Here is a 26,557-nt window from a genome sequence, read left to right as displayed (position 1 = left end):
GATGTTATCTGCCCTAACTCAATGCTGTATCTCAGTGCATCATCATTTTCAATCTTGCTGAAGTCAATGAGACTACTCATGAGCTTTAACACTTCAGCCTATGATTAAGTACTTCACTAAATAAGGTCATTAAATTTAAATTGTAGATGCTTGCTAGGTACTTCTGAAGGTTGTTCTTTCACCTGTAACATAATCCCTGCAGGCTCATGGCTGGCAAAACAAGTGGCTAAATAACATCCAAATCTGCATGTCAGCAATCCTCCCACAAAACTTAAGACAGGAAATTGATTGATTCAAGAGGGAGCTGTGTTTACCCTACTGCTGATGTAGGGAAGAACAGAAGCATGTTATGGCTTGTTGAAAAGATTGAAACACACAGAAAAGGAAAGGCAGATGAACCTGGCGTACCACAGCCTCTAGCAGAAATATCTTAGCTGGTTTAAGTAGCAAAAGCCTTAAAACTGCGTTAATGCAGTGTTTTGCCACTGCGTAGTTTTGCCATTTCTCAGTAGGAACACAAAGTGCAACACAGTATTTTGCCAGTGCAGTTACCTAGCTCAGGTACATGTGCGTATGTTTGCTACACCCTAAAGGATTCCTAAAGGATTAACACGGCAATTCAAACACTACCAAGCTGCTTTCACTTCTCTCTATTCAAAGCAGCCCTCTACCCGGCTTCCTACTCCCAAACAGGCTATCAATCACAATGAAGGGTATGCCAAAGCCATAATCCAGATAACAGACCATTAAAAGCTCAAATGAAGCTACTAAACATGTTTCATTAATCATAGCACAATCCAGTCTTGAACCAGGAGATAGAGATTTGGCAGGTCAGTATTGAAGGCTTCTTGCTACCCAATTCTAGTGACTGGGAAATGCCTTAAACATTCTGCCCCTCCCTTCTCTTCCTCGGGTGCACATGACCTGTGAGGGCTACACTGCTGGGAAAGGAGTGAGAGAATACAGAGAATAAAAATGAGAGACCTGCTATGAAAAAAACAGTTGTGAATGCTCTCCAGAAAGCCTGGATTCTCAAAGGAGCCAAAACACCCCCAGCTCACGCGAATTTTAGTAACAGCACTTCTGAAAAACTGGCCAAACTGTGTTCTTCTCCCTGGCAAGAGGTCTTTATTTAGGGATTTGACAGAGTATCAGAAAGAGGAGTTTCCCTAGAGGCCCAAATCCCAGTGCTGATCCTACCACTGTAAAAGCATAGTAGGGAAATTTTAAAGATAATTATGTAAGAAAGACATGTCCTCTTTGCACCACTTCTTATTTGTACATGTCTGGCTTTTTCCAGCAGCTTTCCAAACCCTTTCCAGATAAAAGTCAGCAGGTTACCTGCTAGGCAACTGCCAGGTGAACAAGAGCTACCTGCTGGACACACCTGGCTATTTAACATTTCTGATGCCACATGTCTCTGCATAAACTTACAAGTGGCACATCCATTTTTGGATTTTTTTTAATCCAGAAGAAGATTGGAGAAGGTGGTTTCAGCAGAGGTTATGTTGTTTCTTTGGACAGCAGAGACAGAAGATACTCTCAAAAAGACTCTAGTAACTAATTGGAAGAGATAAGATGCTGAAACTAAAGAGGCCTAACAGAATGGGTCTCAAGTTTAAATCTAGTGGAAGATTTTAATCAACAAACTTCTTGTGAGGAGGCAGGGTTTTACACCTTAGTTTCACCTCATTGTGGTCATGCTGAACTCCATGGTTTGCCCTTATAAAAGACTTTCAAACGAGCAGAGACATCAGTTGTTGACATTGGTGGATGGGCTTTACTATGGAATGCTAAAAAATGGGAAGGAAGTGTTGAATGCAGAACAAGAGCTTTCAAAAACACAGCTGTAGAGGCTTGATTGTGCCAGATATCTGCTACTCTATTTTTGAGCTCGTTCTGTTCACAGAAGCAGGGATTTGATATGTTATCACTTAATTCCTGTACACTAAAATGACAGCTTCTATTCTGATAATGTGTCTTTCAGGTAGGATCCTGGAGGGCTACCAATTAAAAGTAGATTATTAACATACTTTCATATGTTAATAAACCCCTGACTCTTGTTATTTGTTTTTAATGTTGCCTAATATTTTAAGATCTGCAGAACCTACTGCTCCTACTTGTGCCCTGCCAAATGGAGATGAGTCTAGAGGACTCAAACTATCCCTACTGTGAAATTTCTTGAACACATTGTGCTTTATGGCAGAGGCTGGAAACACTCCTAAGCATTTGGAGAAATTAATTTCTGACAATTAATTTTGTTTCTACAGCATAGTATCTTCCTTTCTCTACAGTGTTAGGCACCAGGAGCCCCAAAAATACCTTGCGAGTTTTTGTTAGTATTGCATATTCTAGAAATATCTAATAACAGGAAAAAGTTGGTGGATTCTGCTTCTTTTAAAGAGTAAGCTGTTCCCTCTTACAACTGCTATGAAAAGCAAGGAAGTGTAATATTAATGAGACAGACAACAAACAAGAACTGGCTACTTTCTTTTTCCTTGACATCATCATTTTTAAGTAGGTCTCCTGATCTTTGAGGGTTTTACCACGGTAGACTATCCTCTTTAAAGCAGGTTTCAGGAATTAATATCTCCAAGTCAGTATTTCAGGTCCACACATCCCTTCTTATCCAAGTGTTTTTTCTCCTGTGTGCAAAAGGCTGTGATTGTATCTACTTTCTTTGGCTTATCTATCTGCCTGGTTTTCAATGCCAGGGTTTTAGAACAAAAGTGTTATCACTTTGGTAGCCATCAAATGTTCATGCAGCTCACCAGGACACAATAGAGGTGAAGAGATACTGGTTACAGACTGAGAACTAACTGGCAGCACTTCTTGTATTTGTGTTTTGTGTTAACACCAGTGGGCCAAAATGCACCACACAGTCCATCACTCCCTTCCCCTCTCCCTCAGAGGGACTGGGGAGGAGGAAAGGAAGGAAAAAAAGCAAGAAAACTTGGGGGTCCAGACTGAAAAAAAGCCAAAACCAACAAGCAATTTTTTATTAAGGGAAGTAGAGGAAGAGAGAAGGGAAGGGCCCCTCCTGTGAGTAACTGATGCCCAGCCAGATCCTAATCAAAAGATGTCTAGTCCCCTAAAGCCATCTCTTTTCCCTTTTTCTGCTAAGCATGATGCTGAATGCCATGGAATAGCAACTCTTTTGTTGGTGAGAGTCACCTGCCTGGTTGTGTCCTGTCCCAGCCCACTGAGTGCCCACCCAAGTGGCAGAGCAAGACTTGGGGAAAGCCTTGATGCTGTGCAACCACAGCTCAGCAAAAACCAGAGCATGAGTGAGCTGTCAGCACTGTTATGGGCACAAAATCGAAACTCCAACACTGTATGAACTGCTAGGAAGAAAATTTTTCCAGACTTTCAAGGAACTTCCCTGTTACCTGCATACACAGTACAGATGAAATGAGACTGGTAAACAAAGGAGTCCAAGCCACACTAAATATTTAAGCATGTTTAAATATTGAAACAGATATAGGAATGACATTCAGAGTTACTGAGTCCTGGACATCTTGTCTTTATTTGGGTTTTGCTGCACTATGACCTCTTCAGGAGACCTGCCAGTGCTCCATGGAGTTCAGCCATCACAGTCTACTGCACATGGCCTTCTTTCACAATGGTCTTTTGCCAGATGTTTCCCATCGGGTAAATGTGACCCAGGTTTTGAGTGAGGAAGTGAAGATGGAAAAGGGAGTGGGAAAATGCAGGAAAGTATTTTACCAGTGCAACACTGCATGAGTCATGGAAGGTGTATCAATAATTAAACACTAAAAAGAATGAAGCAGAACAAGTGTGGATTAGAGGTGCATCCCAAATATGGGCTGGAACTAATGAGGCTTTTCTTTTTACCATCAGAGAAAGTTTATTACATGTACTTCAAAGGCAGCTGACTTAGTGAGCAGTGGAGGTGGGTCAGATACATCCTTTTCACTGACACTCAGCATAATAGGAGAAGCATTCATAATGGAACAGCTGAATTGGCTATGAAAATAATAACCCATGACTTTGGAAAATTTTAAAGAAAGGATTAAACCCAAAAATAAAAAGAAAGGGAAGAATGGCATATTAAATAAAAACAGGATCCTGTAGTTATTTCACAGCTACAAAAAGTGTGTGCTGATGCCATACATGCTCCTCATTCTGACCTCCGGCCAGGTCCATAAAACCTGACCTGTGATACACTGAGCTGTTAAAATGCCTCTACTCTCTACAGCTGAGGCTGACCAATTAAATGTTAACAGTACTGAAAGTAGGGTAAAAAGCACCCTGATTACCTGTGTAAACGCCATTACATCGAGAGCTATTGCAGACACCACCAGACCAGAAATGTTACACAGAGACCTACAGGGGCAACAGTGCAGATGGGGAAATTACAAAAACAATAATCATGCAAAAGGTAGAAGTTAATAAGCTTGAGGAATAGAAACCCAGAGAGAAATAGTGAATGGGGTGAAAATGGGTGGAAAGTGGTGTATTAGACAATAGAGAGCTATGATCTGTTGCGCTTTTCACAGGAGCTGAAACAAAACACTTGGTTCTTGTTTCACTTGTGAGGCTGCCTAGCGCTCAGCCCCTGCTCGAGTTAGACCCTCCTGCCTCTAAATGCTGAGTCTTGCCTCAACTTGGAGTGTGGAAAGAAATGTGGAAAGAAAAAGTGCTGACAGCAGACAGGCACACCACGTCTGTATAGCACCAGATTTCAAAAACATCCTTGTAACAGAGCTGTACACTCAGACAAATTCAGCTTTTCTCTTGCACTCCAATGCTAAATCTCCTTGTGATTCATCACAAGAAATCCCATCAATTTGCAAGTGAGTAATTATTAACCTGATAGATGCAATGGCATTTCAGGAACATGTGCCACTATAACATGGGCTATAGTGTGTGGAATAAAACCAGGAAATCCTTAAACTATAGCTCAGATATAAGTACACAAATCCCAAGCTATTCCAAGCTAAATGAAGGCTACCAAAACTTCTCTTTCACAATCAACCAATTTATCCACATTTCACAGCTTCCATAATTTTGGTTCCCTCGTTTTTTCTTGATTTTTAAAATAATTTCATGCATTTTTATTTTTTCAGGAAAAATTAATCTGTTGAGCATAGGTGGTAAGAGTACCTCTAGGAGACCTCTGCTGGTCACTGAAGTCTCTTTACTTAGGAAAAAAACCCCACCGTACATCTCACACAGGCATTGTTTTCTAATTAAAACCTGGAATCTCATCTAATTTTCCCCAATATAAATCCAAGGGCAGCTTAAACGAAAGTAATGAAATTGCTCTGGATTCAGTCTATGGCAAATGAGACAAGGATCTTTGCCTAATCTCACAAATGTCTCCCTTGAGATCCCCATTAGTAACACTGTTTTTAGTGAAAAATGCACCACGTTCTTGCAAGATCCCCTGAAGGAGAAAATGGTGTTTCTTAATATATCAATTCTACACAGTTACTGTTAAATTTTGGTGAGATCTGAGGGGAAATGGTTACAACACCCTGCTATCTCAATATACCTCCTCACCAACAGCATTCGAAATACAACCACAACATATAATTAAGTTGTTTCAGTTTGTGTATACATTCTAAGCCTATAAAACTGTGATTCAACGACACCTGTCTTCCTTCTCAAGTATCATTAGTATTAATTATTTACAGTTTCACTCATGGCAGTTGCTGGATTCAGTTGATTTCAATATATTGCTAAGAGATACCAATCCCAGTTGCAGGGCAGGAAATGGGCATCAGAATTGGTAAGTGCTTCAAGCTTTTAGGCTAATAAAACACTTGTGACAGTTCTTTATCCTGACTCATCTGAAGGATTTTGCCTCCTCTTTGCCCTTTCACAATAGACTATGAACAAGACATCAGAGCTACAAAGCTTTTTGGAACAAGCTCATGTTTTGCCTGACAGCTAGGCCAGACAGAAGCAGTCCATAGACACAGAAGACAGAAGAACAAAAAATACCAGCTCTTTGGGTTATCTTAAGAAGCATATCCACAGTGCATTTTTGCAGAGGTGGACACGTAAGCACAACATTCTCCCCACCATGCCCAAAAAGCCCTCAGCCATAAATAACAGCTCTCCTGTCTCTGCATTCAACTCTAGTTGCAACTTCCTTCAGATTTTAACATTGCTTTTTCAAGTATTGATCACAAGGGGACAAAAATAATGAAAGGTGCTCTCCAGGTCTCAACAGACTTTCCAGAGATTATTATCCTAATCTTTAGTTCTTAATTTTGACAACCTGTAAACCTTACAAATTGTTAGAGAAATGATTAAACATCTTCCTCTTCTACCAAGGGATAAATTAAGACTAATCACAGATTGGGGATAATGAAAATCAAATTTCTTCTACTTTAGAATCTGCCTTCCAAACTTCATGTAAAGAAATGTGCATTCTCATCTGCCTGCAGTGTGAAAGTCAGAGCTACATAGCAAGGCACCTTAGGACAATATATCCCAACCAAGTCAGTCCAAGCCTCACTCCAGCCATTGGCTCTATGCTCATTAGTGCTAGATAGTTATGACATTTCCATCTCCAGTTTTTTATTTATTGGATCACTTAACAGTGACCTTCATCAATAAGCCTGCACCTCATAATTTTCTACCTTTTGGGGAAAGGTTAAGTACAGAATTGGCTCTCTGGTGAAGTGTGCCCACCATTTCAGAGACTGTGTTCCAGCAAGAAACTGGAGATGGACCTCATTGCTCTGTTGAAAACACATGGTGATGGGAACACAGGAAACAGGTTGCAAACCATAAGAAATATGAAAACCAAGGCAGATCAAACACTGGTGTCCCCTCTAGTCACAAAACAGCTCTGAAGCACATAAGGAACTCTTGACACTGAAACACACTGATACCAAAGTTTCATTTTTGCTGCCATCGTTCAAGATCATGGAGGGGCTTTCCAATACCATGAAAATTAAGGATAAGAAGCATTCTAGGGTGTAATTTCTCTGAACAGGTTAGAGGGAGGCATTCATAAAGGAAGAAGGATATCCTCCTTCCAACTAATTACCACTCTCAGGGCTGAGTAATTCAGAATGAGGCCTGGAGAATTGAGGGTCAAATGAGAGGAAGTAATAGCAGACTTGTCTAGGCTTACAGAGGGGGCAGAAACCATAAAAGCATAACTGTAAAGCAATTCCCCCTGCCTGCTTGACCTTGGCAAGGGGAATTCTTGCAAGATGCCAGCTGACACTTTTTCTGTTCTTTAAAACATGCTTATCAGGAAAGAAAAGTTTTTTCATCATTGATGCAACTGATTACAGAAAAGTGATAGACCTGTGCCTCCCCATAAATACAGTGATCAATAACAGTCTCCACAGCTGTCTGACTATGCTTCTTTATCCTCCTTCCAAGCAAGTTGAGTGGCTTGTCATTAGAATATAAACCTGTTACAGTGTACTGTGTACTATGTTTGCTAGGACAGAGTACATGGTCTGCAAGAGGTCCATAACTTCAATTTGAAGTTTGATAGCAAAGATGCACAGTCATCTATCAGATGTTAGGAGAGCTGATATGCTCCAGTGGTCCACTGCTCCAGACAGTTACACAATGAGTCGATGCAGATTAGCAGAAGGAAAATCTCCATTACTATTATTTTTGAAGGCTCTGAAGAGCACAGCCGTTCAAGGTCTGACAAAGGAAGAGGGAAAAGTTCTCAATACAGAGAGATTGCAAACAATCTAGGGACTTGCCAGGTCCCAACCAGCACCTGAGGCTTGCAGGCTACCAGTATGCAGCTGGAATCCCTCTCAGCTGTGTGAGAGGCTGCATTGTTCTGCAATTCCCACTTCAGCCTCTGAACACTCTCAAGGAGCAGCCCCATGCAGAGAACTTTAAAGAAGTCCATACTTTCATATCCACAACTATCGTGGCAAGTTGTTTTTACACTAACTCCTTGGTACATAATCACAGCCCTAACTCCTGTTTTGCAGGGGGGTTTTTTTGAGTATTTACCCATGTGGACTGATTAGCCAGCCCCATTTTAAGCTCAATACTTCTGACCTCCAAGTTAAGCAACAGGAATTTATTTTTACACTTTCTCTGTTCTCAAGCAACCATGACATCAGATTTTATTCCAGGGTTTAAGTATATGCTTAATTTTTGTTGCTTATTATGTCATTCTGACACTTTCTAAAACGCCTGTAGTGTATTGTGATATACCTGCAAAAGGCCTGTGTTAAATACATACATTACGTGAAGAAGAAACAAAAAAAAGATTCTCATAAAAACTGTCACCCACAACAGCACATTTCTATGATAATGCAGGACTGCTTTAGGTTGTTATGGCAACTAAACCTTTAAAAGCAATAGCATAAAACCAAAGCAAAAAAAGAAGCACAGAAACAGAGCTTCATCACTGCTCTTCTAAATTTTGTAAGTAATTCTCAGTCTTCCTTCCCCACACAAAATCTAGATTGGATGCTACAATGATCAAAATGCTTTAGGAAGACAAAGAAAACCATTTGGCCTCATGGCAACAGGTGTGCAAAGCATCTTAGCACTCTCTTAAAAACTATGACTAGAGGTGCTTGTACATAAACAAACCTCCTGCACCACAGAGTGAAACAAATAAGTGGCAATGACAGTAGACTAATTGCTGACTGCAGCCAAGTGGGGATGGTATCTGCACTACCAACCCTGCAGAAGGGACAGGGCAAAATTACATTGAATTAAATGTTGTGTTAGCTCCTTAATGCCACCATGTACTTCGTTATTTCCTTGGCAAGTGGTTTTTTTTAATAGTCAGATGTCACCGACAAGAAACTGCAGAATTCTATATATGTGCACTTGCCTCTATATAGCTTCACAGAAATTTACTGTGATATATGCTGTTTTAAAATAATCATAGGTTTCAAGATATACCATCTTGACTAACTTGGGATGTGTTCCCACCTCTCCCTTTTCCTATTCCTTCTTCCTGCTCAGTATCCTCATCTATTCAATCTCCACACTGCTTTTTTCCCTTATCTACCAAGTCATGTCCCCTTCCCATTATTACATTTGAAAGAATTAAATGATCACACGAGTAGAATTGTCAGTATGTGAATATTCTCTCCCAAATCTGCTGAGGTGCCTCAAACTGATGCCTCAGAAGAGCATCCCTTTGCTGCCTTGCTTATGCACTTCACTTTCATGCACATCAGACCTGGCTGAGGTCGCCCAACTCTTTTTATTTATGACCCGTAACAGGGGGTTAGAGTTGAAAGGAGAACATATTTAAAGATTCTTCCTATTACTCACATCTTTTCTTAGTTAGTCAAAGAAAGAAGCTGTAAGTTCAAAGCAGGAATGTTTACACAAGTCAAGGAATACAGGCACTAGACTTCTTTACTGATAGAAGTCAGCACCATTCTGTTCACTCCAGTGTTTTACTTTGGTAGCTTTTATCAGCTGAGATGCACTCTTTCAGGATTTTAGGACATCAGTGTGACAAAATTCAGATCATCATTTCTTAGTAGTATGGGAATCAGCATAAACCTCCAAATACTGTCAAAAGTTGATGCTAGTATGACTCTTCAGCAGATTGGCAAAGCCCTAGAGAATGTCACTTTGCACCTGCAATAATGATATCTTGAAGCATACAGAAGGAAACAGTACTACTGTCTATTAAACAGAAGACGTGCAGGAAGACAGTGCAATGAACTAATGACATTCAGAAGACCCTGTGCCACTTCCAGAGGCAATGTGCATTTCAGGAAGTTGCTATGAGCATAAACCGGCAGACTTTTAGAGCTGTAGACAGAAGAGTGGTGGCATTGAGTCAGCCAAGGACAATTTTAAAAGATAAAAAGTCCAATGGCTCACTTTGCTGTAGGGGTTTAGTCCTGCTCCAAGTGTCACATCTCAACAGGACAGAAGCAGTAAGCATGTGCTAGGTCCTCAGATGGTTCATGCTCCAGCACATTTGTCAACAGCACCAGTGGATGTTGTATCACCTCCTTCGCTATCCACCTCCACCTCTATTCCCACCACACAAATTCTCTTGGTGTGTCAGAACAGCACTAACTTGACAGCTTCCCCAGTCCTTAAGCACAGAGGAAAAAAACACTACATCCCCAAACACAGACCTAAGCGGCATCAGGATCACACTTAGTTGTGCCAATAGTTAATGGTTTTCAGGAATCTGTTCTGCTGACACGTTCAGTCCCAGCTCCAGAATGAATCCCAAAACCACACACAGCAGAAACAGCTGACACGGGGTTTGTGTTATACCAACACAGGAATACCATCAGCTTAGATCTTGAGACCTTTTTGAGTATTTAGGCAGCGCAAAGGAAAAATGAACTGGCCTAGCTTTTCACCAGAAAATGTGTAATGTGCATCTCTTTTACTGAAATGAACTTGGGCAAAATCTACTGCAACTATGGATTTTATATTAAGGTCCAAGTTCTTTTCAGGACTGAATTTCACTGTGACTAAATGCAGGAAATAAAATATGAATACAGAAAAGCTGTGGACACATTTTGTCCCCAGGTTTACTGTATGTTTATCAATCACCTTTTACTATGTATCTAGAAGGACTAGGATAAAATTCTTTTTGTTGTTAGCAGTATCTCAGAGGTAAAAAAAAAATAAAAATATTTACCTTGAGGAGTCAGAGGGAGCAATGCACCTCTGTTTAACTGAACTGCTTGGCTCATGCTAAATGCAGCCAGAGATTACTGCAAAGAACATGGAGTGGAGCCAGCTTGAAATTTAAGTAAAATAAGGACACTTGAGAGATGCAGAATGAAGTGGCCCATTACAGACCAAGCTAATTTTTTTTCTTTTAGTTTCTTTTCTTTCTTTAATCCTAGATTGCTAGGATTAAAATAAGATGTTCAAACTTCCCTGATGCTCTACATTAATTGGAAAAAGGAAGCATGTGGAGGTTTTATGTTTTCCAAAAAATTGGACTGATGACTGATTTCATTGACATGTCTAACTTCTAGTTCATGTAGCTGTTCCCAGGTTTGGCTCATGGTTCATTTGTACACAGTCTTAGTGCAGTTATGTAATAAATTGGTTTAATTTTGTACACACATTTCCCTCCTCCCTGGCTGTGCAGAGAGCAATACCATGCACTCACCCTGCTGATGGGATAATCATGCCATTCACCTCTGGGCAATATGCTCTACCTTACAGCTTGAACCTGAGAGACAGATATTCCCTATGCCACTTCACCTTATGCAAATCCATGTGCTGTCAAGGACAATAGTACAGGCATAATTTGCAGCATGAAATCAAAAAGGTGAAACTTAGAATGAGAGCTTTGTAATTGGAAATGGGGCCTGAGGTCCTTAAAAATACGGATTGTTAATGCAGAACAAGGTAAGTTCAGAGAATGAGCCTGGTTTGGAGAGGGAGAAAACAGAATATCAAGTTATTACAATGCACGTCACAGAGAACAGTGAAAAGTGTATGTGCTTGATAGATTACACGTGATTAGAATGAGGGCCTTAGGCAGGGAAATCTAGCAATTAAATATCATTCTTCCTTTAGTCCTATTAATACAACTATCAAACCTTAGAGTAAACTTCATTTGTTAGGTGAATGACCCATGTGTCTCTTCTGCTTAGCTTTTTCCCACATGCAGAAGTTACTTATCATTACACATTAATAATTGGTGGACAGGCTGCTACTCCCTCCAAATTCACTGCCTGCTCATGCCCTTGCTTTGCTTTACTGTCACCAAGGGAACACAGAGTGACTGGCCATAGGGATAAGTATATGGACTTAATTTGTGTGTTTCACCCAAGAAGACAGGCAGACATTCCTGTATGGGGTTTTTTTAATAGCACTCTAAACAAAACATAATTAAACAAGTTGTAAATTGACAGGGCAAGGATATTGAATGCATCTGAAAGGAAGCAGAAAAATGTGAACAGATTATAGGAGAAAGCAATCAACCTAAAACATTTATTGGTGGACAGCAGCTCCTGATTGATGTCTGCTTTTTAGTTTGGATGGGGGAGTTACTCTTCTCCTCCTTGGTTTCTTTCCACCCCTTGTCCTCATATATATTCCTTTCAGCACAGCCTACTGGCATCTCATTCCCAGAAATACATTTTCCTCTGCCAATAACAAACATGCAAAGAAGAAATGATCCTTCTCCTAGTCTGTACCCTGTGGGAGCTGGATTTTCTAGCTTCTGAGGAGGCACAGCTTTGCTAGTCAAGGGAGATGGAGATATGCACTTTGCTCCTTTGATGCCATGCTCTGCCCTGATTTCTCTCAATAAATATTTGCAAGGCAGTTCAAAAAAGTTCTAGGTCCATTCTCCACAGCTGGAGTACTGGAGATTAATAGAATTAAAGTCTCTTTAAATCCTGAAGAAAGAGCTCAGAGGAGAAACAGGTTTTTTTCGCTTTAACACTGTGTGAGTCATAGGTTTTGGGTGTTTGATACATCATAGCATCTAAGCCAAAAAACAGCTGTAGAATGAATGGCAGGTTAACAAAGACTGGAAAACAATAATGTAGAAAAAAACACTAGATTGATGTTGAGAAGGTAGAAAAAAGTCCTCAAAATTTCGGTGTTGCCAACAAGATTGTATTACAAATCTTGTAGCATGTGGTGGGTTTTTATTATAGTAACTCCAGTTGTGGTATCAAAAGATGACAAAAAATATCAGCTTTCATTTATAATTAAAACATCCCTAGTCCCCATGAGAAAAAGCTTGAAAACATGACCAAAGAATATCTCTTGGAAATCCAAATGAAAAAATAAAGAACTCGAATCTTTCATTTTATTTTAGAATTTACCCCACCATGAGTTATACCCTATTTCTATGCACGGTTGGCCTTTCACCTCTAAATATTTCTGCCTGATGGCAGAAAGCAACAAAGAATCATTCAGCTAAAATAGAACTACAGATGTTTCAGAAAATGCAGCCATTCTATTTTAGCAGCAATTCATAATCAGAATTTTCTGATTATGTCCCTTGTCACATTAAAATCCATAAACTAGAATGTGCACATGCTGATCCACATAATAAACTCTTTCCCTTGGAGCTCATTTACTGAGGTCAACCTTCTCACAGACCGGCTTCTAATAAAGGAGTATCACAGCAAAGTAAACTGCAATTAGGGGAAAAAAAAAAAAAAAAAAAAAAAGGAGAAGGAGAATTCCATTCAGTCAGCTTGTCTGACAGGTGTGGATAGAGAGAAGTGTTTTTCCCTACACCTACAGAATCAGTAACTCCCACCTCTTTGTTTGATCCCTTCCTAATTATAGTCACCAAAATTAACCCCCAATCACAGTTAGAAACTTGTCTTTTTCCCCCAAATATCCTAACCCCTTACTTTCCTTCTCACTTCACCAAAACAAATCAATATTCTCCTACAGTTTCACACACAGATTATGACAGCATTGTCAGACACTGGTGCACAACACCCCTCAACATTTCTATCAGCTATAGCTAACTATTAAAATCCTTTATCAATGAAGTTTCAAAGATTCTGTAGCAGAATAGAAGAACATACCGCAATATAACAATCAAGAATAGAAAATCTTAAGCTGATAGAGCCTCCACAGGGACTTTTTCAAAGAGAAATTGCATTTCACTTGTGTAATAACCCTAGGATGAGCTATGAGAGACTGTAGTCTAACCATTAAATACTTACACAAATCTTTCAGAAGCTAACAGATGTTTCTTTTATGGGCACAGACAAGTGCCAGTCGGCCTTTTTAGACACTTACAAAAATTCAGATAATTTGAAGCTATTTAATAGCTGCCTGACAATTTTATTAATGCACAATATGATCCTGTTTCCTTCACAAAAAGACTGACTCATACCATGGATTTTTATACACACTAAGGTGCATATTGCTAATGCCTTCCTCTTGATTAGTAAGAAAAGAAAGCTTGTTTTACCGACCAGAAGAAACAGAAAGATCTCTGTAGGATTTAACATGAACACTGTGTCAGCCTGCAGAGATCCTGTCTCAAAATCATCTGGAAGCTTTAATGATTTACTCAATGTAAACTGACAGACTGAACTACAGAACCTGCCCAGAATCAATTCTGTGGCTCAAATCCTGCCTTGAGCCGTAGGTGTCAATGAATTTTAAAATTTTAATCTTGGCAACAACCGAGTATTTTACACCATCACAAGAACAGCACATCTATGGAAAACACAATCATTGCAGGAGAGTCAAGGGCTATGACAGGTATAGTTTATTAAAACAGGGCTTCACTGGTAAAGCCAAATTCAGGGAAATTTATACGGCACCTGCTGACTCTGCCTGCCTCTCACCAGTGCCATCAGCATCTCACTTTCTGGCGTGCTAAATTCACATACAAATGAAAACTTCTGCATGCACTTAACATTACACATTTATGTATAATAGTTCTTGTAGGAATAGAATTACTAAAATCCCTACACAAGATGCTTAAATTTGTGAGGGTTATGATTTTTCTCTGGTTTGTTTTGTTTGTTTGTTTGCTCTTTTTGCTGAAGAAGCTGCAAAAATAGTATGAACCTAGATTGCTACCTCAGGCTTTCTGCAGAGCAATATGCCAAAGCACCCACATGCTGAGTGTTTGCAAATTTTCAGCTGAGGATTGACTATGTGCCATTCCCTCTTCAGCTCTGGGCACTTGATCCTGCATCAAAATCGCTGCTGACCTTTTCTGGTATTTATGATGTCAATATGGATTTTTATCATTATTGGAGCTCGTGACAAAAAGCAAACAGTTTCTATAGCATGTTTTTATTCATGCAAAGTATGAACACGTGAATCTCAGTATTCCTGTCAGGTTTGCCATTTCTTCTTCTTGTATGTTTGGTTAATGGAGGTCACCTTTCTAGAGAAGACTTACTTGCACAGATGAACACCAACTGTAGCTTAAATTCTCTGGGCGACAATATACAAGTAGAGTTATTTGAAGTGCAATAGTTAGGTATTATCCAGTCTCTGTTGTTTAAAAGCTCTTAAAATATTCATCGTATCAGCTAGCTGGATTGTGAGGCTAACATGCAGCAGTAGTAAGACATCACTGTTCAATACAGCCTCTGAGTTTTGACATGTACTTAGAAATACCATAATGCCCTTTGATGTAGCGTTCAATTTAACACAGAGCTCCTCAACACTGATCTCCACGGGGATTATTCAGGTCTCATTTGTGAGTCTCAGCTGTGACTCATGCAAAGCAATGGCCTAAAGGAACAAGGCAGACACAAGAATTGTCACCTGACAATGTAAAGCACAAAGAGAGTCTCTTGCTATTTACATGTGACACAGCACACAGAGATTGTGATCCCAACTGAAACTACAACTTGTAAGACATGTCATTATGACGACTGTTGTAGTCAGGGGTTCCAAATAAATTCAGTCCTGAGAATCCATATTTAACATCCAACAAAATTAAAAATCAGAACATTGGAAAAAAAGGACCCACACTGCAGTACCAAGAATTTGCGTAAGCAAGAATAATAAAACTATTAGAAGATACGGCCTTTAAAAGAACTTTAAGACTGATGGCACAGAACATAGCTTCAGACTCATTTTTTCTCAGAAGAATTTGTACAGTTTCTGCAATAAAAACATACTGGTTACTAATCCTTGTTGTCTGAAACACTCTGCAGTACTTCATCCAAGAATACACTATGATCTACAGTCCCACATTTTTGCCCTTAGGCTAGGTACTTTCTCAAGTTTAGAACTGTCGAAATCTAGTGAAAGATGAACAGGAAACATAATCAGTGTCAATTAAGTCACAGAAAACATGCATGACAGATTATCTTCACCAGACTGGCTGCAGACTCAAACCTTTGAAGTAAATATTTTGGAGGTGTATCTCTATCCTAGAGGAAAACATTCTACCTATTTACAGAGCCAGAGAGAATAAGGCTAAAGCAGAAATGCCCAAATCCCAGCTGAAAAGCTGGATATGACTCTTGAAATTTAAGTTACGGGTTCCCAAAAACCTATTTATGCACAGAGATTGAAGCCTGTACACGATTAATAATTATACAACCCCCACTGACTTCTAAGAGAAACTGTTAAATGTTACATTGCTTAAGATGCTGTTTCAGGCTACCAAAGAGTGGTGTGAATTTTTCCCAAAGCCTAAGGTTGCCACTTCAAAGAACAGATTTTTAAATTTCTGCACTCTGTTACAGAACAGTTGGATCACTTATTGTAAGGGTGTATGCAAAGCGCTTATCTGGAAAGGACAGAAGGGCAATAATTTACAAAGAAATCCTACTGCCTTTTTTCTGCCTACAGAGTGAATGGAGTAGTACCTTTACCACCTAAAACATTAAGTTACTATGGAAGGGTCTGATCTTTCCAGCAACTCTTAAGATGACTGGAATAAGAACCTTCACAGAACAAGGATTCTGAGCATTACAGGTGATATTTAAAACATACTGTTGGCCCTTCTACAGAGTAAATCAGACCTGGTTAAATTACAAGACAGTCTGTAGTGGTGTGTTTTTTGGTTTTATCAGCTTTCTGTATATATTTAGTCCTTGTTTTATACTGCATTTATAAGTTAAAATGGTTTAAACCATTGTAAAAATGGTTTTAACCCATGTACCCCTATGTTTAACCCCTTCATGGTTTCCCCCTGTTATAGTTATGTGTCAATCATAAGTTATATAACTCCTGGGCCCAGACCATCACTTCGAGACCTCGGCCTGATGTCTAGAAAGTTCTAGTGAGGGCGCTGAGTGATTGGACAGGGTCCCAATTGTCCCCTCCCTTGCGTTATTGGTTTGTTATTACATTTGTCATTTTTGTTCAGAGTCACACCCTTCACACCCTGAATTGGTTCCAAGCTGTCCCCTACCCCCTGCTCCTCCCCTGTTTATAGGATGCTGTCCAGAGAGGGACCCCGCTTTTGTGGGCTGACTCTCCAGGTGTGAAGAAGTCCCTCGTGGGCTTGATAAACCCCAGCTGAAGTTCCCCATAAGAGACCTCTCTTTATTTCTCACCACTGTTCACCCTCTCTGCAGGGCAACGACCCACAGGATCAGGGACGTATCCCAGGATATGGAGCTGTACCTTCACTGCTGCTCTGGTTCCAGAGCTAGCCAGGATGTGGGACATGGGTCCCGAGAGACACACTGGACCACAGCAACACTCTTGAATCTGAGAGAAGGGGAATCTGGTCTCTCTGTATCACTGTTTTTGTTGGGAAGAAAAGTCTTCCCAGGCACAGAAAGAATCGTAGACTCTAGGACCTTGTCTCAAGGTGCAACTGCAATTTGGGAAAGGCTGAGCTGACTGCTCTGTCAGTTATCTTGTAGCAATGTGCAGACAGAAGCTCTTGCCTCTTCTGCACTGATGTGAAAAATCCTTTAATTTGCTCAAAAAGCATCCTGGTGTAGGCAGGTTTATAATGGTGGCTTCTAGCCAGCAATGGTTGTTAGAACATTCCTAGAAGGAGACCAAATGGGTCTAAAGCTGCCCTCCTAACTGGGGTTGGGTGTAAAGATAGGTTCCTTTGGAGACTAGCATTTCCCTTCATAGGAGTTTTATTATTCTTCTGTTCATGTAATATGTTAACAAACATTCTAGATTGCCTCCAAGAAGTCTTCATTAACTTACCTGGGACTTCTGAGAGAGAAACAAGGAAGAGATTAAAACATTAATTTAGTAAAATATCCTTTGGAAGAATATTTGAGGCTCATAATGTGAGACAATCTTTCAATCCTTTGTGATGTGGGCAGGAGAAATAAGAAGACACTTAGAAAAAATTGAGAATCACCACAGAATTTAGGCCAAACTTTTATAAAGCAGTAAAAAGAGTATCAGTATCTCTCCAAATTACTTGTCCTTCCTTCCATTTATATTGAATCATAAAACAATACAATCATTTAGGTTGAAAAAGACTTTATGTCCTACCATCAAAGTACCACTACCAAGTCCACCACTAAACCTTTTTCCTAAGTGCCACATCTACACAGCTTTTAAATGCAGTCAGGGATGGTGACCCCACAACTTCCTGGGCAGACTGTTCCAATGCTTGTCAACCATTTCTATATAGAAATTTTTTACCGTCCTTCTCTGGACACTCTTCAGCACCTCAATGTCTTTCTTGCAGTGCAGGGCCCAGAAATGAACAAGAGACTTGAGGTGTGACCTCTTCAGTGCTGAGAACAGGGAGACAATCCCTGCCCTGGTCCTGCTGGCAACACTATTGCTGGTCCAGACCAGGATGCCACTGGACTTCTTGGTCACTTGGGCACACACTGGCTCATACTCAGCTGCTGTTGACCAGCACCACTCACAGATCCTTTCCCACTGGGCAGTTTTCCAACCATTCTGCCCCAAATCCGTAGTGCTGCAGAGGGTTGTTGTGATCCATGTGCACACCCTGGCACTTTGCCTTGTTGAAACTCACAGACCCGCCTTGGGTTATTGATTCAGCCTATCCAGATCCTTCCAGTCCAGAGCTTTCCTGCCCTCCAAGAGAGCAACATTCCCAATGTGGTGTTGACCAAGCATGCACCTGATCCCCTATTGATAAAGATATTAAATCAGACTGGCCCAAATGCTGAGCCCTGGGAGACACCACTAGTGACTGGCTGCCAAATGTATTTAGCTCCTTTCACCACCACTCTCTGGGCCCGGCCATCCAGCCAGTTTTTTATCTAGAGAATATATCTAAGCCATGGGAAGCGTTTCTGTGAGAATGCTGTGAGAAACCATGTCATAGGCTTTACTAAATTTTAGGTAGACAACATCCACAGCTTTTCTCTCATCCACTAAGGAGAGTCACCTTTGCCACAAAAGGAGATCAGGTGGGTCAAGCAGAACCTGCCTTTGACAAATCCATGCTGACAGGGCCTGATGCCCTGGTTGTCCTGCACATGCTGCATGACAGCACTCAAGGTGACCTGTTCCATGACCTTCTCTGGCCCCAAGGTCAGGCTGACAGGCCTGTAATTCCCCAGACGCTCCTTCAGGCCCTTCCTGTAAATGGGTATTACTTTTATTAATCTCCAGTCCACTGGAACTTCCCTGGTTCACCAGATCTGCTGACAGATTCAGCCAGGCACTGCCCCTGGCTGGCTCCCCCACCAGCTGTCAAGAAATTATCTTACACACACTCCAGAAACTCCCTGGACTGTTTCCTCTCCCTCTTGTTGTTGTATTTCCAGCAGACCTCTGCTAAGTAACTTCAGCTTGTGTCTCAGGTATATTCAAGCCCACCACAAGAACAAGGGGTTGCCAGCTGCTTATAGAATATTTCTTCTGCCTCCTCATCCCAGCTGAGTGGCCTACAATAGACTGTCACCACAGTATTTGTTTTGTTGGCTTTCCCTCTGATTCTTACCCTGAAACACTCAACTCTGATGTCACTGTCATCGAGGCAATTTTTGCTAATGGAACCACAGCCTATGACACAGGCTGGAGAAGAAGCCAGTGTTTGGACACTTCCTCTCTCCTCAGCAGCATTTAGGATCGAAAGTCCTCTCCTACCCCAGATCAAGACCTGGGGCTATGGCACTGTCTCATCTCTTCTTTCTTTGTGCATGACTGCCTGGGAAATGAGCAGATGTGGACACTGACCAATTCATTGCCAGGATTAAAAAACTGTGGAGAAGCAGGTGGTCAGCTGGAATTAAAAAGACACATGGGACATCTTACAAGATCATGCATTTGGAGGTTGTGCTATGTACGTTATGATGGCAGCAGCACAGGAATTTTGTCTCCATGTGTAAGTTAGAGCTTTTCACAGCTCTAATCAGATGAACATTCCTGCCTAGCTCTATGGGGACTGATTTGCACCTGTGTTTTACTGTGCAATTAATTATGCTTCTCCATATTTCCATATTTTCTGCCTGTATTTTCTTTCAATCTTATATCTGCCTCTGCTCCATGCTCTTCTTTATTACAAGCAGTCTTTATGCTTGGTTTTATTCCCCCAATAAAAAAGCAAGGGATCTTCATTGAAATTATGACAGAAATGATAAACAAGGCGACAATCCTCCTCATTGTCTCAATTCAGATTTTACTCTGACCATGCAGTCCTCCATGCCCAAGTTCTGTTTACCCACATTTCTTTTCTTGCTATGACATGCTATTACCCCATATTCAGTCAAATACCGCTATTAATGGGACAGTTGCACAGAATGAGACAGTGCAATAGCACAGCATTACTTCGTATGCACACATTTATGTTACTTATGGCTGTCAAGGTGTATGTTTACATCAAACTCAAGGTTCAGGAGAGGGAAAGGCGTGGTGAAGAGGTCTGAACAATTATCTGAAGAGATGAAAGATTTTCTGTTCCTTACTGAAGAAAGCTTGTGAATAGTTAAATTAAGCAAAAAGGTTCTAGCTTGCTGAAAAGACATCAGGGTATCCACAGAAGTGAATGGAAAAAGTAAGCACTAGAACCTAATCCTTGACGTAGAGCTGAAGATAGTAAGTCCTGGCCTGGAGCTGGATACTGAGAAAAGCAGCCCTTGTGGATTTCAGCAGGGGATAAGTACAGTAAATGTGCTCTTTCCTGGCTCCCTCCTTATGGAGTAGTGTATTTTGGCTTCTCTAAATAAATACTCTCATTTGCTTAGGCTGATTTGTCTGAGATGATTTTGAGAGAGCTGATGAAACATATCAAGGCTACACCTTTGCAGGGTTGTAAACCTTTAAACCAGGATGCTGGAATGGCTCTGCACTTATCAGCACTGCAATACACATGCTGAGGGCAAGAGGAGAACAATAAGGTACATCTCTGAACAGCCGGCAACACTGGAACCTGGGAGAATTAAATGGTTTTAGTGGTGTGCTAGCCAGAAAGTGCTCTGCTTTGTGACAGTATAGTGGGGACCTCTTCTGTAATCATCTCCTCATGGAGTTTCTCTGAATGCCCCCTTTCTCAGACTGACTACGAAGTACATTTTCAAGGAGCTGTGGGAAAACAGGAGTAGGTAGGGAAAACTATTTTAGGTGCTTAGAATCCAGATGCCTTTATCAACTCATTGAGAGGACCAAACAGCAACTTATTTCTATTCACATGTGTACCTCTGCTCCCATCATTTTCCTCCCTGGTTCAACAATGATCCCAACATTCATTCTCAGTGGTTATATGGAACAGCTATACTGAGAGTAATATTTAAGTTTTACTTTTAAAATAATTTATTTAATAATAAATGATTTAATAATAATTATTTAATAATTTATAAAAAATAATTAAACCCAAGTTCTTCCAAGAGGTATTGAATGGTACATAACTACAGCATGCTCATAATTCTTTATCATCTATTGCATTGTCAGGCTCTCACCTGCCCCAAACAGACCAATAAAACAAACTACAAAGATAACCGGTGTTGCCAATTATTCTATACAGAACATCACTGAGAAAAGAGCTCACAAAGAGAACAATTACATTCAAACACCAAAAATGGAAAGAGTGAAAACATTTAACAAACATCAGCTAGTCCTTTCATGCCCACTGTATTGCTTGCCTCATCATTCTCCCTCCCCCCTCAAATAAGGACAGTAAAAAAATGATTAAAATACCTTTGAACTTGTGAAAGACGGCCCATAGCTCAGCAATGTCAGTGGCAAATGTAATATCTGTGTCGAGGACAATGACTCGCTCAAGATTGGAAGGTAGAGTCTTAGTCAGAACCAACTTCATCAGCCCGTAAATCCCAGAGTAGTGTTTGTTGGGGATCCAAGACACTTCAGACTTGACAGGAAATGGGAAGTCGGAAAAGGAAGAAAAAATAATCTTCATTAGAAAGAGAACATTTTCCTGACACTAGTTTCTTGTCATAGTGGAAAATCTCTGAGGTGGAAAGTAATCTAAAAGCCTGTTTTTAAATTTACTTCAGAAGCTCTGAAATACACTAAAGTTTCTAAAAGCTTGGGGAAAAAGAGTTCTTTGAGGCAACCTTTTCACACAATATAACTAAAATTAGTTGAGCCTTTCTGGTCTGGTAGAATTCATTCTAAAACATCCACATGCTCTGATAAAACTGAAATACATTTTTAGTCTAAAACTTCAGGCGTACTGTACATTACTTTCATTTTCAACCAAAAGAAGTTGTCATTCTAAAAATTTTCTCTGATGCAGACGTAACAAGCATAATATTTTTCCTTCTATTTTTTATAGATTTGGTGGTCAAGATTTCAAAAGACCAGTGACTTGAAACAATGGGCCAGAATTTCTTACAAACTCAAATTTTCCTTAAGCCTCACATCTTTAACTTAAAGCTACTGTGGTCCCACAGACATGCTCAGAAGTAAAAAGTGACAGAAGATTGTCAGCCACATTTTTAATTTTTATGTATTGAATGTGGCAAACTCAAACATTTTCATTTCTTCAGTGAGAGCTAAAAACCCATTTGTACAGCTTCTAAAGTAAAAGTTAGGAGACTAAATTCCATAATGCATTGTACTATTGGCACAAGGTTGTTCCATGAGCTGTGTTTCGTTTTCTTTCTGTGAGATTTAAGTTCTGAAGTAACAAAAGTTTATGCTTAAAGCGGAATATTGGAAGCTTTTGAGAAGTTCCTATTTCCCTGTCTGAAACTCGTTTGTTTTAAGGGGCATGCACTAATATTTACAGACTTTAAGTTTTCCCTCAAATTGTGCTCTTAATAACTTCAATTAGAATTTTGTCTACAAAACACTTGAATGAGACAGATTTCAGGATTTGTCCTGGTATGTTACACTTTGGAGAAAGTAGGCAGAAACTCAGTGTGTTCATAACAACTGAGGAGATTTATTCTGTTGTTTAACTATCTTGTATCTATTCACTGCCATTGTACATTTCATTATATGAAATATTTGCACAAAAGAAATCATTTTGCCCAAAATCCTTACAGAAAACCTTCTGTAAGAGAATGAGTTCCTACATTTGGAAGGTGGAAGTATGGTTGAAGAAAGGGTAATGATAGGTGCTTAGAGCACATTTCTTTTTGAATATAAAGTAACAAGGCCTCTGACGATGAAAGCAGACCTCCCCTATTCCCTTTAAAATGGCATACAACTTTTCTCCATATTGTCAGGATTCCTGTACCAAAGCAGAGACCTCTCCCACTACAAAGTTCATTTAGAAGACAGAGGGAAAAGTAGAGCAAGCCTTTAAGGAGAAAGATAAGATTATCAGGGGAAAGGCTAGAAAAGCAGATTCTCATAAAATAAAACAGAAAATGTAAACTGAAGTGTGAAGTTTTGGTTGGTTTATTGAAAACTCAATGCTCCCTTATTTTGTATGTAACAGAGATAATTTCAAATTCACATCCTCACAACTCTACTTATTTGTGGTCCCTGCTTTCCCACATGGTGGCTTTAGGAACAGACCCTCACATCATGGTGTATCTACTTTATACAAAGCAGTATCTACTTTGCTTCTGCAAACCGTTTTGTTCTGAATCGGCCACTTGATATCCTTCAGCTAGATCAGTCATACCTGACGTGTTAAAAGTGTAAGACATTTCACAGACTTGAGCTTGCTTCTACCCATCGCTATGTTATTAATTTTGGATGGCATGTCCTTAATTTTATTAGCTGAACTATTTCTGCAGAAGAGCACTCAGTGTGCTTATGCAAATAAGCCTAAAAAGGTAGGGGTTCATATGTTGCATGAACAGTCTGACACAAGCAGGGAAGGTAAAAGGTGGCTGGAAAAGTAAATCACCTTCAAAGCGCAGTTATTTTCTTTGCTCTCAGGCTTCCCAGTTTCTAACACCACTGCCATGTGTCACTGCAGGGAAGAAACCCTTGTCTGGCAGTTCCTTCTGATCTGGCACACAGAAGCCAAAAGCCTGCCATCCAGAAGCCTTATGTCTGAAGGCATCAATCTTAAAAATGAAAGGGGCAGATCTTGTTCCAAATGGTCCAGCACAGCTGGCTAGCATGTGTTGGATTTGAGGCTATGTTGAAGCCTGGACTCTCAATCAGTTCAATGTATCCACAGTTTCTTCTCCTGTGATGCAGAGTTGGCTAAAACACAGAGATCCTAACCAGTCCCCAGCATAATTTCTTCATGGCTTTGCTATTCAAGAATAAAGCAACAGTTCCAAATTCATGGTAAAGGAAAACTCGTTACACTACACAAGAGCACTGTGAAGGCTCACTCTCTGGGTACTACATGAGTCTTATGAGAAGAAATACACAGCCCCACTGTTGGACCTTGCCCTAGTTTTGGCCAGGACCTGGAGGTTATTCTGTATCACCTCAAATCCTTGCTGGGGGCAGAAGGGATTCTCTGTCCTCTGAGAAGTAAGGTGTGGCCTCTGGTCAAAAAAACATTTTTCTAAATATTGTCTAAATACTTTCTGTAATTTTTAATACAGTTTTGTCTTTAGGATAGCTAAAATGGCCCACATTTGGCATGCTTGTGAATCATCTGCTAGCAAGCTAGATCACAGTTGCCTTCAGAGAACAAATATTCCTAAAAGACACATCAGCAACATTAAAAAATAGTTAGTAAAAGAGAGAGAAACAAAGCAGTGACGTACTTTGCCATTTGTATAATTCCTAGTTTAGCAGAAATAGCACACCTTGGATCTCAAGCTCTCAAGATCTGTTTTTGTTCATGAGAGAAGAGTAAAGAAAAGCATTTAGCTGGTGCTGATATTGATTCCTTTAAGTTAAGTGAAATAGCATCTACTCACTAAAGGTCTTTCATCAGAGAAACCTTTATTGTTTTCATAACTGAAGACTGAAAACACACTAAATATCTAAATTATTTGAATATAAAAATCACAAGCCTATGAGTCTGCATGCAGCATGCGGAGAAAAAATCCCCAAAACACCAGATTCTTACAAGGTGTCTACTTAGGCAATCACTATTGTTCACTGTTGTTAATGTTTACTCATTGTTAATGTTTGTATCAAGTGTTAATGCTCCTAGTTGCTTATCCCCCTCCTGCAGCTCTACCCTTGTTAATGCTCAGGAGTTGTTTATCCCCTACCTTGTAATAGCATCCCCTTTCCCATCAGGGTTTTGCCTCCACTGCTCCCCAAAACGGCAGACATGCAAACGAGGAGACCTCCCATGCTCATGGGGCACCACTCACAAGTAAAACCCCTAAAACCAACGAGCCAGCACCACATCAAAAACAAAGAGTGGCACCCCCAGGCAAAGAAAGCGATGGACTACTGGCCAAAGACTTTTCACTTTGTCGCTGTGACTTATCAGCACTGTACCAGCAGCACAACCCCAGAGAACGGGCCCAAAAGTGCCTTCCCGTGGCTCTCGTGAGGATAGGAGCCCGGCTCTGTCCATCATGTGGCAGAGCTGCTTCACCTCCTCCTCCTCATTGCGACCCCTCAGGTTCCCCACCCAAAGCTGTCCTAATAAAGGCATTTTAAAGGGAGATTTGTCTCCTGGCCCATTCATAACACAGTACACAACTGATCACCTGGTAAATGCCAGAGGGCTGGGAGCAGCAGTCTCCTGGTGTACTTCACCAGCAAACTGTCTTCCCTAACTGTGCTGAATCTCTGGGAAAAGCTGACTAAATCACAGTTGCTGTTTTGTATCGATTGACATTTGGTGAGGAGCAAAGCCACGCGCGGAAGCAATTTTCTCTAAGAAAAACAGCTTCCTTCGTGTTTGACAAAACCAACCAGCGGCTAGTTTTGAATACTGACACCTTGTTAAACCACCAGGGAGCTGAACACTGCGCCTCTGTGAACGCACACGTTAAAACTCAAACAAACCTCGGGACAATTTCTCTTTCTTTGTGGCCTAGGAAGAGGTAAGCTGGCCCGGCTCCCTCCTTGCTGTGGGGCACCTGGTCCCTTCCTGGGAAGCTCACTGTCCTGGCCCCAGCAGGAGGAGAGAAAGGGCCGCTCCCCGTTTGGATCTGCGTGGTGTGCAGCTGCTGAGACCCCAGCTGTTCCCCCCCAAGGTGGCTTCCAAAGAATCCTCCGCCTGTCACCAACTCCAGCTGCCCCTACCCAGTCAGCTCGCCAAGGGGGTGTCCCAGTGCCAGCAGAGATCACGCAGCCGGGACCAGCAGCAGCTCTGCAGCCGTGCAGAGCGGCCCCGCAGCTGAAACTGAACGCAGCCAAACCCCACAGATCCTGGTACAGCCCCAGGGCAGCCCGAATCTGTGACTGCTGCAGCCACTGCCCAGCAGAAACCACCACGGGACACTCTGCAGGCCCCAGCTGAGATATTAGCTCTTTCCTTGCACAGATGAAATTTGCAAAACATTGAATCTTCTCTGAGTGAGAGAAAAGGACAGAATGAAGACATGTAAAAAGGCAACATGAAGACATCAAAGTTCAGTGAAGGAGGAGTCAAGTCCCAGACAAGACTTGACTGGAGGAGAAAGAGGAGATGCCTAGACTTAGGCTGAAATTCTTTTGTAAGGCCATGGTAATGGACTGTGAATAGAATATCCCTTTAACTCATGGAAGACATGTATGGAGAGATGAAGAGTATTCAAATTGTAGATAAGAGCAAAGGCATTTATGCTGAATTAAGTAAATGCTGAAGTAGCTGTGATCTCATGAGAAGCTTAAACAGAGAGAGAGATGAAATGAAGACCTGCCCCCAGGGAGAGAAGAAGACCTCTGTTCCCAGAGATAAAAATGATCTCAGAGGGAGATGAAAAGAACAGCTTTTGCTTTT

At 40.8% G+C, this 26,557-nt stretch overlaps 1 protein-coding gene across 1 annotated transcript in view; it reads right to left on the bottom strand.

The window, feature by feature from the left end:
* The window catches only part of LARGE1 (LARGE xylosyl- and glucuronyltransferase 1), a 277,165-nt gene that overhangs the window by 87,948 nt on the left and 162,660 nt on the right, over positions 1 to 26,557 (bottom strand). The window contains exon 6 of the mRNA XM_066319909.1: positions 21,481 to 21,652. Within this exon, the coding sequence (XP_066176006.1) occupies positions 21,481 to 21,652 (172 nt within the window). The remainder of the gene's footprint in view (positions 1 to 21,480; positions 21,653 to 26,557) is intronic.

Source organism: Sylvia atricapilla, chromosome 5 (assembly GCF_009819655.1).
Source record: "Sylvia atricapilla isolate bSylAtr1 chromosome 5, bSylAtr1.pri, whole genome shotgun sequence".
NCBI lineage: Eukaryota > Metazoa > Chordata > Aves > Passeriformes > Sylviidae > Sylvia > Sylvia atricapilla.
The sequence above is the reverse complement of the archived record's forward strand: the minus strand, read 5'-3'. Positions and strand labels throughout refer to the sequence as shown.